The 21,329-nt window shown below is 35.7% G+C and overlaps 2 protein-coding genes and 1 long non-coding RNA gene across 3 annotated transcripts in view; all 3 read right to left on the minus strand.

Annotated features, from left to right (window-relative positions):
* The window catches only part of LOC134819329 (radial spoke head 14 homolog), a 57,604-nt gene extending 57,295 nt beyond the window's left edge, over positions 1 to 309 (minus strand). The window contains exon 1 of the mRNA XM_063829232.1: positions 297 to 309. The gene's annotated coding sequence lies outside the window, so the exon portion shown is untranslated. The remainder of the gene's footprint in view (positions 1 to 296) is intronic.
* A 105-nt stretch (positions 310 to 414) lies between these two features.
* LOC134819715 (uncharacterized) lies at positions 415 to 5,985 on the minus strand. The gene is made up of 7 exons (XM_063829810.1): positions 5,602 to 5,985; positions 5,091 to 5,261; positions 3,799 to 3,960; positions 3,375 to 3,549; positions 2,969 to 3,134; positions 1,439 to 1,573; positions 415 to 1,033 (listed from the first exon to the last, which is right to left on the minus strand). Exons 4-7 carry the CDS (start codon positions 3,392 to 3,394, stop codon positions 914 to 916), a joined length of 441 nt encoding a protein of 146 aa, XP_063685880.1. The 5' UTR covers positions 3,395 to 3,549; positions 3,799 to 3,960; positions 5,091 to 5,261; positions 5,602 to 5,985; the 3' UTR covers positions 415 to 913.
* A 2,196-nt stretch (positions 5,986 to 8,181) lies between these two features.
* LOC134820066 (uncharacterized) lies at positions 8,182 to 15,614 on the minus strand. Its single transcript, XR_010160844.1, has 4 exons — positions 15,530 to 15,614; positions 13,148 to 13,232; positions 8,615 to 8,834; positions 8,182 to 8,488 (listed from the first exon to the last, which is right to left on the minus strand). It is a non-coding gene; the product is annotated as an uncharacterized LOC134820066 (long non-coding RNA).
* Positions 15,615 to 21,329: the final 5,715 nt, after the last annotated feature.

Here is a 21,329-nt window from a genome sequence, read left to right on the forward strand (position 1 = left end):
TTCGCCGCGCAAAAACGCGCGTGAAACGGAAGAATTATCTGAAGATATTGCACCGCGCCTTACAAAACATAAGTAATTGCCACGGGAAAGGGAACAGTCCATCAGATATGAGACATACGCGGACAGCTTCCCATGATGTATGTACTACCACATTACTATTTTACTTTGATTTGGTAACTAACTAATTAAATTACTATTACACTGCACTAGGTGAGTCACATTAACATTATTCAACACGATATTCTTCAGGGTGATCAAATTATGGGACGATATTATGGCATATTTAAGTTTTCTTAGACTCAATAAATGTGTATAAATAAAATTAATGATCTCTATTGACACGGTGCGTAGCTGTGAAAAACATCTTTGAATGTCGCTCATCATGCAAATCGTTCGGAATGAAATTCAGAATTTTAAAAATTGTCAAATAAATAGTCATACAGTGGCAATACTGAATAGTCCATAACAACGCTCGTCTTAATTAACATAATACATCAATAGGTTCAATAGGTTCAATACCTAACACATATATCTTCAATGTTTGTTCATGACACTTGATTCTCCATGCTTATATCGGTTTATACATTACAACATTAATGCTGGCAATCGTTCAAATTCATGTGATTGATTATACAAAAAATGGTTAGAACTTTCAAAATAGAATTTAATAAACTAGTTAAACTGTCAACAAACACTTAAGGGGGTATACACCAAAATTGGCCAATTTCAGCTTTTTGACTTTGAAAAAATGCACTTTGACCAGGAAATGGTCGATTACAGAAATGAGTGTTCTCGAAATCAATTTTTGGATTGGAATCGGTCACTGAACTTCCTGTTAGGTCATTTGGGTTGGCCGACACAAACCCTTGTTTTGGTGTATACCCCCTTAATGGTCTTAATCACTTAAGGGACATTATAATTGTAATTTCCACTGTCTGGGATATGTTTCCAAATTTCGATATCTACTGATGTAACCATAGGAGTCCGTTTTAGGTCTTGAAGCATGGTCTGGATCTTGTAGTCGACTTATAAACTGAAATTGTAAAAGTATGAATTATTAAAGAGATTACTGAGTACATACTACTTCCGTATAATTAACATCGATTACTAATTACGTACTACTTCTGCATAATTAATTAATAAAGAGATTACTAACTACATACTACTTCTACATAATTAATGACGATATTAACGTTTTACAATTATAACTTAACTTGGAGTTGTAAAATAAATTCATGGCCACATAAAGTTTACTATACCCGCTGACAACGTCATTTCCATAATAACAGCTATCTATTATACACATCCGAGTGTAAGATATACCTCTGGGCCCGTACCACGTGTCGTACCACGTGTCGTACCACGTGTCGTACCACGTGTATACCACGTGTGTACCACGTGTCGTACCACGTGTGTACCACGATCCATGTCGACTTACCTTTGTCAAGCCGACATCCTTATCAGCTAGCACTTGACAATGTAGCGAACTTTGCCCCTTCTCAGTTAGAGGGTGCTGTTGGGAGTGGTAGGGAGCTGGTACTAAACGGTCCATGATCATACAATCTGATTCAAACTGAGAGGGATACAAAACTTATCAGAGAGGGTTTAAGGAGACATACACCAAAAGCTTTTATGCCCTGGCCCTGCTGTTAACTTCATATTAAGAAAGTATACATCAAAACAATAAGATTTGATACATTAAAAATTATTTTTGAGGACCCGCACTTTCGAAAAAATAAATATTTTCTTTTTCGAAAGTTTTGGAAATTTTGAGAAGTCTGTCACTGTAATACCGATATTTCAGTTATTTGAAACGTTTATTGACTGATTTTGTAACTGAACATTATTTACAATCCGTACAAGAAGCCCTTCAAAGGATTTTATAATTAAAATATAGATGACGAAGTTACAGACCAAACAAGGTCGAGAGAAGCAAAATTGAAATTTTTGTAAAAATCAAAGTTGTATATTTTACCATTCACCCAGGTCATAAGATATCAGGCACGTAGCCCCGGAAAAAATCGAACCCCAGAAAAAAGATAAGCCCCCTAGTCCCCATGGTCGCCTGGTAACTGGGCTGTGTTTATGACTGCAGTCAGTCAAAGATTTGAACTGTGGATTAGTAAATATATGTCATTAAATCCAAGCAAACATTCTAGAAGACTTCTATAATTATAGTCAATAGTGTCCCCTAGACCGTAGGAAATGTAAAAATCTTAAGACGATGAGGCCTGAGTAAGTCGTAAATTCTGATTGGAGAATGCAGATTGCTGTTGTGAAGTTACCAAATTTACGTGAGTACTTGATTCTTTTCAATCCCAGTTTATTGCTGTCCTACAAATTTCTTTAATGCCAAATGTCGTCTAAAACACCCTGTTTCGCAAAAAATTTCCGGGGGGCTGCGCCCCCCTAGCCCCCGCCAAGGGGCTCCGCCCCTGGACCCCGCTGGGGGCTGCGCCCCCAGACCCCTGCCATTAAATCTGCCATTAAATCATAGTCACTTGTTGCCATTAAATCATAGTCACTTGTTTTCAATTCTCTATTTTCAGGTCACCGAAGTTGGTCTATGGAAAGGGCTTCTTGTACGGATGTAAATAAATGTTCCTTACAAAATCAGTCAATAAACCGTTTTCAAATGACTGAAATATCGGTATTACAGTGACAGACTTCTCAAAATTTTCCAAAACTTTCGAAAAAGAAAAATATTTATTTTTCGAAAGAGCGGGTCCTCAAAAATTAGAAGATTGTAAGTTTCAATGTGAATGACTCAAATCTTCTTGTTTTATGGTGATGTATATGTGAGGCTTTCCCTTAATATGAAGTAAACAGCAGGGCCAGGGCATAAAAGCTTTTGGTGTATGTCCCCTTAAGATTTGGTGTACAACGGAAAAATAACTTAAATGTGATTATAAGCTGGAACCTCTAATCAAATCGAGATTATGAATTAAGCTTTTAAAACACTATATACCTTTGATTTAGCCTCCTTAAACTTGACGAGCTTATCTTTAAACTCAGGGGGCATGTTATCTAATCTTTTTAGAAGTTTAGCACTAAAATGATTGTAGAGTTTAACATCAGGAGTCAACACTTGTGTTAGACGAACTTTAGTAGAATCAGAGAGAATTTCGTGAGATCTGATGGCAAAGTCGGTGAGCAAGGAAAAGGAATAGATATAAAAATCAAAACATTTTCTAATTAGATAAATATACTCCTAACAAGATACGTACCAGATAGGTAAAGAGTACAATAATATGGACTTAGTGCAGCGGATAACTCCATATTATTCACAACAACTGATTAGCGTATTCAAGAGAAATTCCTTACATGAATATTGAATATAAAAGCTTGGAAGAGGGGAACGGATTATATATTACCTGTTAGATTTGGACACCATACGGTTAAGATAATAAATATCAATGAGTCCTCCACACGGTCCTTTGAAGAAGAAGTAGTGACTCGTCAAGATGCTCGAGGGTCATCAGCAAATCAAAACGGTCGTCCAGCATTTTTATATAGTTATTGATAGTGTCGTCAGTTATAATCATCGTACTGTGGTATTGATCTTTAAAAACAGTTTTTGGACCTTGGCAATTCGGGGAAAAATGTGCTGTCTGATAGATGACTTGTCTCTAAAGGCGAATGACAAATGGCGATAATTTTAATTGAACAATAAGTTAGTGCTTGAGTTTTTTGGGGAACTTGATAAAGAAAGATCTTAAATTGTCACTTCTTAGAGCCAACTTGCTCTAAAATTATGAAGAAAAAAAAATGGTAGATTTAATATTTTGATGATCAAACCTTCCCTGAGACATTCCAAGATCGTAGCTCATAGAGTTTAGATTATTTGCAATGAGGTAGCTTCCCATCTTTTCTTCTCGATTGGATTCCTCATACTTCAGGTCAAGAAATCTATTTATAGATTCATCAAGTGTTATCGGGCTGCCAGCATCAGTCTGCATTCTGAACAATTGAGATTGAAATACATAATTAATTGGTGGTTACTGGTTAATTTTCTGCAAAGTGCTCAACTTGATCAAAACTAAGACCATCATCAAAACTAAGACCATCATTTTCTGCAAAGTGCTCAACTTGATCAAAACTAAGACCATCATGAACTAAAGATAACAAGGTTTCATGAAAAAAATCTTCAAATGAGAAGATTAACACCTGTTTTTAACTCTTTTGTAACAAAGAAACTATTGTATAATTTACAAGAACCCTCTCCAATCCGCAGGGAAGTAGTTATAATAATTTCATTAGAACTATTCATCCTCTCAGATTGAAAGTTCAAGTTAGGAAACTACTGTTAGTTCCAATTGTTATCATAAGACATACATGATTAAGATAAGTTAATTCTAAAACCCCTTAATAATCACTTGTTCAACCTATGCAGTGTTGGTAGATTACATTGAGTAGCGAAATCATCATAATTAATCATACAAGGTTTACAAGGTTTACAATCTAGGTAAACTATAGGTAAAAATATAATATTAATCATAAGCTAAAATGTACTAATCTTTGTATTCTAAATGGGGAAAAAGAAGAAACATTGTCAGTCAATCGAGAAAATTGTCAGTCAGGCTATATGGCAGCTTTGTAGATGTTGCTAGTAGTGGTCCCAGGCTTGCAACTGGAATTGCGGTTTACAAGGTTTACAAGGTTTACAAAAATAGATCTATATTACAGTGAGATATTGTCAGATCAGCATAGCTAAAGCAAAGGTCAAAGTCCGAAATCCAAATAGAAAAAAATCCGTTACCATTAAGGTGTTTGATGAGTGTAAAGAAAAAGTGAAAATGAAGGGGCTGTGGAGGAAATGTGATATCCCGTACTGAGACACTAATGTTCGTGTTTCTTCTTTATAGGGAAATATGAAATGTTATACTATGTGTGGAATGTGAATATCATTATTATGACGAACTTATTAAACATAATTTATCATAACAACATTTTGCAGTATTTACACTTACAAAATTTCTGTGTCTTAACAAACTGAATATACGTCCCCAGCCATGATTGTAAACAGTAAACAGTAAACACATTACCATAAACAACCTACCAGGTCACAGTAGTTTACCTGTAGTAATTACCTGTGATCATTATTGTAGAAAATATAGAAAGACACAAAGGCCTTTAAGGGGCTCCTTATCAAGGAGAAATAATAGGAATCATGAGGCATAACGGATTCCACAGCTCTCTTATCAAATACCATATGTTGGCACATGATGTTGTAGGTCTCATTAGATGCTAGCCGCATTAACCTGAAATATCATCCAGTTAGTTATCTTCCATTAAACTATTCGTTATTATACTAACTTGAACCTTCGGAATTTTATCTAAATATCCTGTTCATGCTTTCTAAAAGCTCAACTGACAAATTCAACTGAAAATTCGACTGAAATTCATAAAATGAAAACTCAAGAATTTGAATATAAAATGGAAAGTGGAATAACTGTAATGTTAAAGAAAAAGTAAGAAAAGGGCGTGTTGCCAAACTAAAACTACTAAGAGATTTAGTAAAACTGTTTATAACATTCATTTACCAAAACATAACCAATATCTATATCTCATGTGTTTTGTAATGAGCAATAATCAACATACTTTTCAGGTCTAATGAGATGTAGCTGATGAGAATAAGGATAGACAGCATAGTTTAACCCATGAATTATCCCAAAATGATACAAAATATTGACTGTAGTCGAAGTCCCTGTTTTATGAGTTTTTACAAATAAAAAGTTGGTATGCTTTTTAGTACAGGTTTTGTTTGATTCCAGCACAGTTTTACTACTGATCTGATTAGTGTCTGATGAGTCAAGCTGTATCCGCTGAACCGTAGTTTGCTCTATTCCGGGGAGATAGGTAATAATGTCGCTCATAGATGGGCTGTGCTGGTATGTTATCCACAGTATAATCCCTGCAGCAATGCAGTATAACAGGTACTTCACAGCCTTCATTTCGTTCTTGTCAGTTCAATGAAGTCATCCTGATGTGAAAAGTAACTTAGACTATTAAATTAGGAACTTTGGGAAGCTAAATTGGAGATAGTAAACGGCAAATCATTCATTATATTAATTGTGAACCTGGTTTAAAGAAAACAACAATTTCAAGAAAAAAAGGTTTTTTACAGAGAGATTGAGTTGCTACAAACATTTTGCCAGGTGGATGCAGTGGCGTAACTTAGGGCCCCGCAGACCCCGCTGTGCGGGGGGGCGCCGTATAAGGGGGGCGCAATTTTCCTGAATTTTAGGCCCTTTCACTGAAAAATCGCCTTGTTTGTGTGTATTTCCCTGTCCAATTTAGCGTTCGGTCGACGCGAAAAAAATATTTGGGGTACGTTTTTTGCTTCAGGGGGCGCAAAAAGCTGTAGGGGGGCGAGAAAAAAAGTACCCGACCTTTTTTTTTTTTTTCTTCTTTTTTTTTTTTAAGGGACACAAAAATTTTAGGGGGGCGCTTTTCGTCACTGAGCGGGGGGGTACCAACAGGCAAAGTTACGCCACTGGGTGGATGAGGTCATTTTCTTCAGATTTGGAGACAGTACACTTTCCTGATTGAACAGGGATAAAATGACCAAACTTTAGAACAATTGAAATTATTGACTTTATATACCCAATAGCAGGTCAGGCTGATTGATTATGCTGTCTGACCAAAATTAACACATAGGTGACGATGCTTGAGGACCGGGCGCCTTCACAGCAAATAATTCAGAACACCACTCCTACTTAGTTACGGACTAGAGCCGTCCAGAAATTATAGTTACAATTACCATTACCCAGTAGTCAACATTCTCCAATTCAATGGAATCGTTTTTCTGTTTTGATATGATTCGATTCAACAGCAATCAAAACTAAATTAAACGATAAATCCGGTCATTCAAAGAAATAAACATATAATTTCAGCAATGATCAAATGATCAATAGAACAGGAAGGTTAGAGAACATAGAAAATCGAATATACAGACTCGGAGTCAATGTCGAAGTTTGCTAATATAATATATACACATTTTTCAAACAGTATACACATAATGCAATGTTACAATGACCCTATATAAAAATAACCCTTCAAAAACTCAATATTTTGAAAATGACCCTTGGCCTTGTGGCTCCAAGTTTAATTTTAAACTGTCTATATTGTGAAGTTCTTTTTCGCCCCTCTGTCTCCCCGCAGACCATAATTAAAAGATGGTGTTATACATGAACATTTCCATTAAGCATTTTGTGCGCGGCGGGTCATACAACTTATGACAAAAGTGGTCGGACATACAACAATTTTTAGATCGCACTCAATTCTAATTTCTATCGTATATTGCTCCAGGTGTACGTGCGGCTTGTCATAAAAACCGATCCTACTAAATTTATTTTCAACAGTCAAACATTTAAATTTTAAACAAAATTTAGTACACTATGTACGCTTAAATTATATATAACTTTTAATTTATGCTAATATAGCGTTTGATCGCAATTTATGATGCCCTGCGGTTTCTTCGCGTTCGCGACTATACCCGTTTGCGATGCCACTGTGTGGACGTAGCTGTGATAAATCTTACATCCTCTTAAAGTACATGCTCTAACTCGGACATCGCAAGCTTAATCAGTTCTGGGGACTGTTCCTGTGTAGAGTTATGAAGGTTTAAAGCTTTCGTGCTGCGCAATCGCCCCAAAATGGCTAAAAATTTGCACCGTCGAAGAATAACTTTGCGCAGGGAATGCGCAAGGTCTACAATATGGTAGTTAATATTGATTTTCGACCTCCAGCAGGATAGCCTAGTTCGCTAAGCAGGCGATTGGCTGTGGTAGCTGAGGGTTCAAATCCCTGTCTAGACTTTAATTTTGTTTTAACTGAAACAAGTTTTCAACAAAAACTTTCTAGTGTTTGGTTAATATTGATTAGTTAATTATATTAAAAGTTATACTCTAAGATGAAATTCATAATTAGAAATGGCAAAGCAGCTATAACTATAAGTATAATACGCAGAGCATCATTATACTAGAATTTTATAGAAATAACATTGTCTGTCTCTGATTATTTTTAAATACAAGTAACAGACGTGACCAGTATTGCATCTGCATCGATTAGTATTCAGTTCGGAGTCGTCGATATCAGCTATTACATAGATTTTAAATTGCTGCTATTATAGCTGCAGATATGATTATGAGCAGTTTTTATCCGTCTGATTTGGTCCGTTTTGGGCTGGGCCCAGTTTGCTAAGGATTCTGTTTCTATCTGGTGTAAAACTTGGTATGCTGCGAAAAGAACATTCTGAAGGCAGAAAGCTCTGGATTGGTCTTTAAGTGCCTCTCTCAACGACAATCCCTCTTTAGCAGTTACTAATACTTGATAGCTCTATTAATTCTGCCTGTCACGGTGGGAAAGGAAGGTCAAGACTGCTTGTTTTGTAACTTTTTGTTGGGACTATTGACATGTAGTGTTTGGAGAAGGAGGGTAACGAAGGAGCACTTCTTAGTTGTCCATTGGGCATTACTGTCCACATCTGAAACAGATTTTAATAAAAGGAACTAAATAATAATACGGTTGAGTAAAATCAAATCTGAGACTTGAGTGGCGAGTGCAGTAGGGAAAGAAAATCTATAAGTGCATCTCAAACTGCCAAACTTACTGTTGAAAAATACTGTTTGACTACACTTCAATCCACCAGCCTCTCATCATTTTCAATGTGTGAAGCAGCTGGCGTGAGTTTCGTGGAATTCGTGAAAATCTTCGATAATCCCAGCCTCCAGGAGTTGCTTTTATTTTAGGGTCCTCTCAGAGCTTTAGAGGTTATCGATATTCCAGATTATGTCTGCTTTGTTGTCTGTACTTCCGGGGGTTGTATAAACCTGAGAAATTGAACAGTTCAATACCAGAGAGAATGCTGAAGACTTTGAAAGTTCTGCCAAAATGTTTATTTTCTGTACACAAATCCGAATTTGTCTCTTTAGTGGCGATTTTAGACAAAATTGACCTTCTTTCGGACTAAACTTTGAAACTGAATTGAAGTTTAAACGATTACCTCTAGAATGGTATTAATGAATTAACAAATTTATCATCAGAAGTCAAGTTATGGTCGATTTTGGAAGCTTGGATATGCTAAAATTATTAATTACATATTATTATGCGCGGCTCGGTTATATTGCGCGCGCGTGGTCGCTAGGCGCTAGCGCAAAAATTGCTTACATTTTTTTTTCCGTTCGGCAGAAAGACAATCGTGACTGACAAACATGTAGAAAACTCACCCAGAACTTCTAGCATATTCTTTAGGGCGGGAAATACTTAGTATGCAGGGTCTGTGATTATCCCGCCAAATCCGAATTTCTTCCTAATAACACATCACAAAGGCGCGTTCACAATTTTTGCGCGTTATAAACAGCAGAAGAATCCTCAACATCAGATGGCCTACTGGGGTTATTTCTAATGAGGCACTCTATGCTCGTTGTTATGTCACTCCCTTGTCTGTGAGAGTCTCTAAGTTTCGATGGAGAATGTTAGGACATATCTTAAGAGGACAGGAAGACTCACCAGCATACACCTCTATGTTATTTGCTATAAATTCTGATATTTTTATGGAAGGGAGACGGGGTAGACCATGTTTAAACTTATTAGATGTTATTAGAAAAGACTTGACTAGTAGAAATCTTGATATTAGACTTAAGAATTTGACTGATTTCGAAGACCTTAGATTTTTGGCTTTAGATAGGGAGGAATGGAAGAAGTTAGAAGATGGTTGATGTTTTTGTTTTCTTTTTTATGCGTTTTGATATCTATAAGGTGCCTAGGATGCTCTTTTAAAGAGATATTTCGTACTTTGAAAGATTTACTACTATAAACAGCTAGATTCCTTTTAAGTCGTTCTATAGTTAATCTCACTAATTCAAAAGGGGGAGACTGATTGGAGAAGAATTGAACCTTTGGTTTCTTCACAAGTAGAAGCACTAAGAAAACACCCAAGTTGTCCATGATAGAGACAAGAAACAAACTTTGCAAAGCAAACTAAACATGCTGACAGCAAATATAACTGAGAAGGAACCACTGATCACCAAGAACAAACCCAGGGTAACATATTGGTAATGTCGAACTAGAAGGACCAGCTGTTTCACTACTATCTAAAGACCCTAAATTTGCGTTGCTAGACAACAGGGGGGGGAGGTTCAACTACATTTTTGTACATGTACATTTGGCAAAAATCTTATGGCCATGTACATAAATGTACAAAAAATCGGAAATCCCTGGAAAAGGATTGAAAAATTTCCAAATCGTGTTTAAAATGCTAACAATGCTAGTACATTATGCAAAAACAAAGCTCGGGCTAGGGTATCAAGTGGCTAGGGTACTAAGTGGCTAGGGTACTAAGAGCTGCAACAACTAAGCAATTGTGGTCAGGATAAACTAAGGACTTCATCCCTCAATTATATAATATAGTACTCACTGTACTCACTGTATTTGATCCTTCCCTGGATTCTTCTGTCAAAATCTCTAAACTGGCCAAGGTCAACAGAGGCGAGCTAGACGCTCTTGGAAATTACCTTAAGTTGCCTCTAGTTAGCAGAGGATTAAAGAAGAAACTTTTCAGCTCACGAGAGAAACTAGCTAAACGGATTGTGTCAGAGATCATTTCTCTGTACCCTGCTGTTTGTTCCGAGTGTTCAGAAGAGTACACAGTGATGCCGGGCTTCCAGCCCAAATACAGATGTTGGAGTTGTCTTCATGAAGCTCACGACTGTGAAAACTTCACAGCCCAAATGGAGCTTTACGAAAGTCTCCCAACCCAACTCAGTGGTTTGGTATGGTTATGCTCAGACTGCATAGCAGTCAACAAAAACAACAACATTGGGGAGTGTGATGAACCACCGTCTGGAATGGGAACGCCAGGTCACACTAAGGAAATCAACCAGGCTCGACCAGATACCAACACTTCGCTAGAAAACAGCACTAATCAGAACAACGGTGCTGCAAGTCTTGAAGTAGTGAAACTGGCTGAAGAGTTGGAGAAAATCAAGAAAGAACAGGAAAAGTCTGAGTCGCCAAAAATCCGATTTTACTATATACTAGCAGTCTCGAGAGTAACAATTATCACACTTATTTCAAGATATATCCGCTTCTGATTGGAGCTAAGCGCTCATCTTGAGCATTATTATGGTCAGAATTATCACATTGAGTGGGGTAGAGCATGGTTTTAAAGTCTTCAGACTTCAGGTTGTTGAGTTATTTGGTCAGATCCCATTTTTACGCTCTCGCGAGTAGCAATTGATGTACTTATTTCAAGATATCTCAGCTTCTGATTGGAGTGTAACGCTCATCTTAGGCATTGAAATGGTCAGAATCATCATATTGAGTGGGGTGGAGCATGCCGCATGGTTTCAAAGTCTTCAGACTTCAGGTTGTTGAGTTATTAGTTCAGATCCCATTTTTACGCTCTCGCGAGTAGCGATTGATGCTACTGATATATCAGCTTCTGATTGGAGCTAAGCGTTCATCTTGGGCATTGAAATGGTCAGAATTATCACATTGAGTGGGGTAGGGCGTGGTTTCAAAGTCTTCAGACTTCAGGTTTTTGAATTATTAGGTTAAAACATATTTTTACACTCTTGCGAGTAACGATTGACACACTTATTACAAGATATCGCAGCTTCTGATTGAAGCTAAGTGCTTATCATGGGCATTGAAATGGTCAGTATGGTCATATTAAGTGGGGTAAAGCATGTTCCTAGTGCTAGAGGTTTTAGTGAAATTTTACTGATATTTTACTGATATTTCTTGGCAAACAACTTTTTCCTGACGATTAATTACAGTTCATCCAATAAATATTTTCAACATTGCAGTAACCATTCTTGCGAGAGCATAAAAATAGGGTTTAACCTAATAATTTAATAACCTGAAGTCTAAAGATTTTAAAACCATGCTCGATTCTACTTAATTTGATATTTTAATGCCCATGATGAACGCTTATCTCCACAACTCCACTCAGAAGCTGAGATATCTTGAAATAAGTGCATCAATCGCTATTCGGGGGAGTGTAAAAAGGGATCTGACCTAATAACTCAACAACCTGAAGTTTGAAGACTTTGAAACCATGCTCTACCCAAATCAATATGATGATTCTGACCATTTTAATGCCCAAGATGAGCGCTTAGCTCCAATCAGAAGCGGAGATATCTTGAAATAAGTGCATCAATCGCTACTCGCGAGAGCGTAAAAATGGGATCTGACCAAATAACTCAACAACCTGAAGTCTGAAGACTTTGAAACCATGCTCTACCCAACTCAATATGATGATTCTGACCATTTCAATGCCCAAGATGAACGCTTAGCTCTAATCAGAAGCTGATAAATCTTGAAATAAATGCATCAATCGTACTCACGAGAGCGTAAAAATGGGATTTGACCTAATAACTCAACAAGTACAACCTATAGCTCCAATCAGAAGCGGAGATATCTTGTAATCTTGAAATAAGTGTGATAATTGTAATGATTCCTTTACAAAACTTAGCAAGTGCTATTAACAATATCCTAATGGATCATGGAAATTGAAATGTTCAATTTTCTTTTCATAAATAATAATTTTTCATCGAATAAAACTTTTTTGTCTCTAAAATAGGCTCAGAAAACTAGATTAATTTACATCATTTTACCTCATTTCACCTCATCCCAATTTTGTCTTTTTTGGCTGCCCGAATGAGGTAAAATGAGGTTGACCCCCCCCCCCCCCCTCCCCCCCATCATGCACCTGTACACCGTTGTAACATTCCATGCTTATGAATCATGTGTAGTATATTTACTATATAGTACATTTACTGTGTATATTTATGTTTAGTACTTGTAGTAGGTTTAGGATTGCACGGTATTTACTATAAAATAAAAGTTTGTCGTCATATGAACTAATTTGTTATGAATTTTTGTTATGACTTTTATATAAGGCCCACTGTCACTCAGGCGTGAGGTTCTGGGGCACATCACTTGAGCGACTAATGGATTAGAAGTTTTACTCCACGTTTTAGAGTCCGAGTAATTATCAAATATTTAGTCAGAACTTTCAATGAAAGGAAAAAATCATGAAACTAAATAATAATACACGATTAAACCAGATTGCTATTGTGTATTCAATACGGTTATTATCACCTTAGTATCCTGGTTTCCTACATGTGTAATAACTCACCCAAGAGGGATATAGCAATCAGAACTGTTGGAGTATTCCAATACCGCCAGAATGTGTCGCCATACACTTTACTACCATTTATAACCTAAGAAACATGTAATTTAGAAAGGACTAGGATTAATAACTCATTAGATTCGAAATAATGGCGCATAATAAAATCGAGTATCTTATTGGGTTATTAAAATAAGATATCTTTTGCTAGAATTTTAAAGTTTAAGCCATAGAGCAATCTTCTCAGTTTTAAAATTTAAAAGTAACATTTTACCCTAACTATGGGGGGGGCCAACCATATTAAAGTATATTAAAATGTAGGATTTTTCCCGATTTTGACCCGGGGATATACTTTAATATACTTTAATATACTTTAATATACTTTAATATATCCCTATCTCCTTGGAGGCCTACATCAAAAATTGTTGCCCAAAATAAGCTTGAAATGCAATTCGTAATCGATTCCAAAAAGTTCTTGAAAAAATATTTAAAACTGATGGAGTTATTTCAATTTTAATGAAGTCATTTTGGCTAGTATTCCGAACCGAGATATTATGTGCAATTTTCCCAATTTTGTTCATGGAGGTCTTTTTACTTAGTATCCACTATATTCAACAAACACTGAGTTATATCTTTCACATAGAGTTAGTCTCATTAAAAAATATTGAAATTTTATCGAATTTGGGCAAAAGCGAATTTGGGCAAAAGCGTATGCCCAAATATGGGCATATTTTTTAAAGCTCATAGCTCAGCCAATTTTTGACCAATCTGGATGGAAATTCATGTACTAGTCCTAAAACAGGCTTATCTTGCGAATCTGAGTGAAAAATATAGTTCTTCATGTAAATCTTAACGAAGAATATAAATCTTCTAATTGTAGGTATATTAAAGTATATTAAAATGTAGGATTTTTTCCGATTTTGACCCGGGGATATACTTTAATATACTTTAATATGGTTGGCCCCCCCCCCCCCCCCCAACTATGATGTGGTGGCATTTCATACTTAACTAAAATTCAACTTTGAAAGTCAATAGATTATTAGTCACAACAAAATTATAGTTTAAGACATCCATTTTGCATTGTGTTTCCAATATTAGAATTTATGATATGTATTGATTGAATAATTGGTAATAAATTTAACTTTTGTTTTATTAACTTTTGTTTTATTAAACTAACTTGCGTTAAACTTCACTAAAATTTTATAATCCAAGGGTATTTAGCATGAATAATAACAGGATTACTGTTTCATCTGGTTTAAAATGTTAGATCAGCACAAATTTCTAATTAATTAACGTTTTTATATCTCTCAAGCTATATTTATCACAAACAGAAGTGAGTAACTGTTTTATGCTGTTAAATCTGATATAGACACTAGTACACTAAACTTCCTCTGAACTTCGATTTTTTAAGGTGTGATAGACCTCATGATAAGGGAAGAGGGGGATGTGGTATATTGATTACCCAAAGTGTCAATTACAACTTACTCAACTTAGATATAACATACTCTGATGTATAGAATACTTTGTTAACCAAAAACTTACCCATTATGTTGAAACAAATAAACTACTAACCAACCATCAGTATGGATTTAGGAAAGACCATTCAACCACTTTCCTTATGCTTAATCTATTTGACAAAATATTTATGTCTAAGGAATCGTCGAAGAAACCTGCAATTGCATTCTTGGACATAAAAAGGCTTTTGACACACTAAGCCATAATATTCTATTGAGAAAAACTTAAGTATTATGGCGTGGATGGCTTTGTCATTAAGTGGTTTTAAAGCTACCTTGGAGGCAGAAAACAGTGCACCAAAATACGTGGTAATGTAAGTAAACTGCTTCCTGTAAACACAGGTGTGCCACAGGGCAGTATATTAAGTCTATTCAGAAACGATCTTAACTTATAATTTATTACCTACTATATGTTTTGATTCTATGTCCTTAGAAGGGTATTCTTCTAACAGTTTTTGACTGACTTGAATGTACTGCACAGCATCTTGAAGCTTCTTTAAATTATTTTTATCCTTCTTGAATTTCTATGTAAATTTCCCAAATTTAATTCTAATTCTAATTCTAATTGTAAACAATTCTCAGAAGTTCATATTGTGGTTAATTTTTTCCCACTGTTTTCACTGCCTTGTTCAACAGCCTAGCAAGTCATATATCCCTTTTAACCAATTTTATGACAACATTTCTCGATAACTTTTATCAAAACCCTTGAAGTGTCCTTTGTTGACAATAAAATGTTCAAGACTAAAACCATGGAAACATGTGCGAACTTTAAATAAGGTTTAAATGCAAATTTGTATGTAACTGTAAGTTGTAACAGAGCTTTTCATAGATCGAAGTAACGAAATATAATTATAAGTTATAACTGATTAGTAAATACCTCATATTTGTAAAATAATCTGAAGAGTAAGGGCTATCTGCTGATGTATGCTGAGGTTGCCTTTCACCGTGTTGAGTGCCGATCTTTTTTTCATTCTTATTGAAGATCTATTGATTTTGCAGTGAATTAAAATAACTTAAGTTTTCATGCCACGTTAATCTTAATTAAATGTGTTTAACAAGGACATGAATGTATTTAAATCCCAAAACTGAGTTGATCCTGTAAATCAACACCCAACGGTTCTCAACTTATCATAACCAGCTGCACACATACATTTTTGAATTCTGTAATTTCGATATTCAGAAGTAAATTTATGACCCGTCGAAAAATTTTGATTTCATCATAAAATACACATAAAATTTCTTGACACCCTGCTGTACATGGTCTGAAGATAAAGGAAATAAAATTAAAGAATGTGTAACAATCCTTCGACAGATTATAACTTTGTTTTACTGATGAAATATAAATTAAAATCCGTTTTAACTGGATTCAAATCACTGAAGCTGCAAAGACTTTACATCCCAAACTAACGAAAGATGACTACATTCATTTCAGCGGACTCTAAAAAAATTAAATCACGATTTGCAATTTCAGCTACATCTGATTTAGAGAGTGAAGTTTGTGGCAATAGTTTAAATTCGGACCATCTAAAGTCATTCCAAAGGCCCTGTAGCAATACTTGATAATTTTCATGAAACCGAAATCAAACTATCGTTTTGACTCGCCAAGTCAATTGAAATAATTATTGAAGAAGAAACAACTTAGTTAAAATGAATGTAATCAAATTTGTGTTTGACAAAACAGGTTTTTAATTCGTTGGTACTACACAGCTACCAACACAATTTTGTAACTTCGAAGCCAAAGTTATGCGGAGGGTAGTCTTCAACGATTGCAGATTGTAAAATCTAGCAAAACACGCGCCCCTCTGAAAATAAAAAATCCATCTTGGACTAAAATTCAACGAATGATACATGCAGTTAATATCAAATCATTATTTCACAAAAGTTATGTTCAATACTAATTATAAGAAAAATGAACTGGGTAGAATTTATGGCATTTAAAAGGTTGTTATAATGACGAAATGCCGTACAAATCGGCGCGTGGCTCTGTGTTTTCAGTTTACTGATTTATACATTATAACTTAAATATGATCGCAGAAAGAATATTTGCTACCTCCCTTTTGATGCAAACAATTGAACCATATTGCATATATTTATATAATTATAATGTAATGTAAGAATGATACTTGTATCAAATATATATCATATTACTACCATATTTATCAACACACAACACTGAATTGAACGCCGCGCGTATTTGACGGTAACAAATAACATTAACATAAACTATTATTACTAATTAATTCTAATTATAAATTGGCTCATCATACAAAATAATCTAACAACACAATATAATATTAAGTTGTAAGTGTTGACACATAATTGATCGCTATTCTATTTATATTTCGCGCGGCGCAAGCGACCGTCCGTTAACACACTCGCTGCTTATAATGTATGCGTCTATTGCATCATTAATGGAAGGCGCGCCAGTGAACTTTTTGCGCGCGAATTTACGATTTAAACGAAAAGAAACTGCAGGGTGTCAACCTTTCAAATTGTTGCTCTGCAAATTAAAAAACACAAAACAACGATCTTCAAGGAAAATAATTTTTTTTTTCATGAGCAAAGAAAATGTTAATTAAATTGTTCATATAACCATGGTTCTTTTGGCGGACGATTCCGATTAAAATTTCATCAAAAACATGACAAAAAAGTGTGCTAATGCGCGCGGCGCGTCAAAGAGACAGTGCGACAGCGCGAGCGTTTTCCAATTTGATAGTTTACTAATTGATGCAAAAGTATTTGTAGGTGTATAACCTACCAGGACGCGCGCCGAGTTGGACTCATCGACGGTCCTGGATAAAATTTGTATCACGTGGTGACCCCCACTGTCGCTTCACTGTAGAGTTTCAACGATACATGGGGAGCCGCGCACTCGTGCGCGGCGGGTCATACAACGTGTGACAAGATAATATATGCAATATGGAACAAATACTTTACAAGTATCACTTGTTAAAAAAGTATCCGTTAAAAATCTTTAAAATAGTTTTTATTTATTTGATCAAATTTATTGTCAATTTCCAAAAAGAATTGAAAGACGAATTAATGATAAAATAAATCTTTAAAATAGGATAATGTTTTTGATAATTTAAAAAAACAACATAGTATTTGATAAATATTATATTTTTAAAAAGGTGCGAGAAAGAACTTTGTTGATATAAACAGTTTAGATTTGAATTTGGAGCCACAAGGCCAAGGTTAAAATTCAAATGCTTCTCCCAAGGATTTCAAAGGATTTCAAGGATTTCAAAAGGATTTCAAGGATTTCAAAATAAAATGATCATTACAATAAACATTGTGTCGGATCTAAATTTAAAAAATAAAGATAAAATGAAAGTCAAAAACGAAAAAACCGAAACCTGTCCTGAAAAATGCACGGTTGACGGTTATAGTCTACGGTTATAGTCTACGGTTATAGTTGACGGTTATAGTCCAAAGAGTTTAAAAACCGAGCTATTCTAAAAAGGAATGTTCATGACGCGAACAACCAGTCCTTTGTGTCCATGCCTAAGATCCACACAAAAATTCCACACTAAATCAAAAGTGTGAAACGCACACGAAAAATAACACACTGTCGGATCCACGTTTCGCATGTTGAGTCCGTGAGTCATGTTGTAGGTCCTTCCTTTTCTTTTCTGTCACTCGGGGGGAACCTCCGCTTGTTCACTTTACTCAAGAATCTGGCAGTTTCTCTGATCAATAGGATATCCTTGAAGAGGTCGGCAAAGGTCTCCGCTCCAGAGGTGATCATGGTTCTCGCCTGCTGACCTATGTTTCGCCTCAGGTCGTCGTAAAGCGAACAATCCGTGAGATAGGGAATATATTGATTTTTTGAAGGGTTGTTTTTATATAGGGTCATTGTGACAATTATGTGTATATCGTTTAATTAATTTTACACTCTTAATATAACAACAAATATACTTAGCGATTTTACATAATATTGAGCTCTTTATATAGTATAGGGTCATTGTGACATTATGTGTATACTGTTTGAAACAATTTAACTAAATTAGGTATAGTGCCCCAAAAAAAATTTACATAGCATATCTAATTTTCTTGAGTGTATTATCGGATGTTCAAGTTTAACTATGCTATTTAAGATTTAATTATAATAATAAGGGTAGTGGGGAAATATTTAATATACTTTTTCACACAGTGCGATGATATTTGGTAAACATGTGTGATGTCTTAAATTTTACTTTGCTTTACTTTACTTTACTTTACTGTACTTTAGTGTAAAAAAAGCTTTTGTCAGGAAAGGAAATAAAACGTCTTCAACAATGGGAGTTCTCACATATAATTTATACTATCTTGAATATTATATATCTTTTTTCTTGGATTATTTTAATGCAGTCACACAGATAGACTTAATACCAGGACAGTGGTCACTTCAACAAGTAGCATGTTGACATTTACAGGAGACATGTTCTATTCCCAATGAGTGGCCATAATTGTTTCAATCATTTAACTACAGATTTACTATTATTACAATTTCTTAAAGATATATCATATCTCAGAGAAGATACATATCGATTTATGTCAGTTCCGCTGGTTAACTCCATAATTGAGGGTGAAAAGAGGAGAGGCTCCGTTAAAAGATTTTGAATCTTAAGGCACCCTGCAGTTGGACTGCCAACCCAGAAAATTACCCCTCGGTACACAATTTTGGACTCGAGGCTTCCCCCTGGTAATGCGATCTCGGAAGGCAGGCCTCCCCTTTGCAACATGACACGAGCTCGGAATCGAGAGCTCTTGATACGAGAGGTACGTATCGAAAATGACTCCGGCCGAAAATTTATAAGTCAAAATTTTTCGAAGTTTTTCGAAAAACCACTTTTCTCCACGTTTCATGCTACCCTCTTCATTATTAGCCGAAAATATTTTTTTGGTTTTTCGGTTTATCGAAGTCTGCACCTACCCCTCGATACACAAATTTGGACTCGTCACTCGAGGCTTCCCCCTGGTAATGCGATCTCGGAAGGCAGGCCTCTCCTTTGCAGTGCGAGCTTGTTTCGACTTTCGAGGATATAGGTCTCACTTCTCAGTGCCTACCAAATTATTATAGGGCACAAGAACAAATTTGTTTACAATTATCAAAATTTGTTGAGCCCAGCAGCTTACTTCCTTTCCTCTCTTCCCCCGTCGTCTGGAGCATGTGATTTTTGTTGATATCCGAGCTCTTGTTTTTATCTTTTGGTTAACTTTCTGTGATTGGACTCGGTATTTTCGTCCCCGCCGAGTGGGACGATGCTTGCTCGCCAGTTAAGCTATACTTTAGATGACACTAATTTCTACAAACCACAAAATATTAAATATAAAATGTGTCCAGTATGGCGCAAATGCATAATTTGATAATTTCTCGACGCCGTCGTCGGGGTGAGAGTTATCTGAACCAACTACATGCCCCTACGATTGCGTCACCACTGGTGAGCAAGCATTTGTTTGTTGTTTAGTTGTGTTGAAAGGGAACATTACTTGATTAATTCATCCATTCGGATTTTAATAACGATGAGCTATGATATACCGTTCATCTTAGACTATTGGATCAATCTTATTATATGATTAGATTTTATAAACGAACTTGGCACACAAAAGATTATAATGCGGAGGTTGGCTGGCTCTTCTATAATAAATACGACACTTCAATTTACAGAATGCTTGCTAGAGGTAAGACAAAATATTATCAGACTATACATGCAGCATGAGTAACTGGTGGATAAGCCTTCGGTAAAAACGGATCCGGAAAAGTCAATGCGGCACTCGGGTCCTTGGTATTGTCGTTGATATATTGTCCATTATCTACGTTCTGCTTTCGTAGTTTAAACAATAGTGAGTTCTAAATATACAGCTTTAAACCGATTAAGTATGAATGAATGAAATACCTGACAATCCGCACTCTAATAATCCAAAAGCATGAGTAACTCGTAGTGATGTATGATTTTTAGAAACTTTAAATTAATTTTGGCGCTCACAGGTCCTCATGAATATGTGATTGCCGCATAAGGTTCTGTAAATGCGCAGGGCACCTTCAAGCTTAAATTATTCACCTTACTGAGGCAGTCAACCAACGCGTGGCTTTATTTTTATGATATGATATGTTTTGATTGTTATTAATAAATACCAAAATTTAAATTTGTTTTCCTAAAATTTGTTTTCCTATTACTCTCCCCTATTACTCACTCCTGCTTTAGCCTGTAGAAATAACTTTACACTAGGCTTGAGTAATTATGAGTTTGCCTGAAGTGTGCCTCTACTAACCTAGTATAAGCATCTAGTAGCATACTATGACCTTTCATAAGCTTTTTACGCCCCTAGTAAGCGTAAGTAAACATGTTAGGATGTCCAATTTAGGTGTTAAATGGTGTTAAAGATGAAATTTCGAAGACAAAATTCATGGCATAAAATGGAGTAAATGGAGAATTACTCATGCCATGGGTTTTTCCATTTTCTGCATAGAAAAAGTCTCCATTTTATGCCATTTTATGCCATTGGCCCCCCCCCCCCCCCCCCCCCCGATGCACACATTTCAATTTCTTTTGCAATTTAAGGGTATTCGATCTGACCACGCCTCAAATTGCTTGTGTTGTTCTTAAATCAATACTGTCTCTTGACTCTTTTGATAGTGAATTGATCTGTATTTGTAATTTGAATGTTAAGGGGGCAGGGGGGGGTCTTTATGA

The sequence above is a fragment of the Bolinopsis microptera genome, chromosome 8 (assembly GCF_026151205.1).
Source record: "Bolinopsis microptera isolate Bmic1 chromosome 8, MBARI_Bmic_1.0, whole genome shotgun sequence".
Classification (NCBI taxonomy): domain Eukaryota; kingdom Metazoa; phylum Ctenophora; class Tentaculata; order Lobata; family Bolinopsidae; genus Bolinopsis; species Bolinopsis microptera.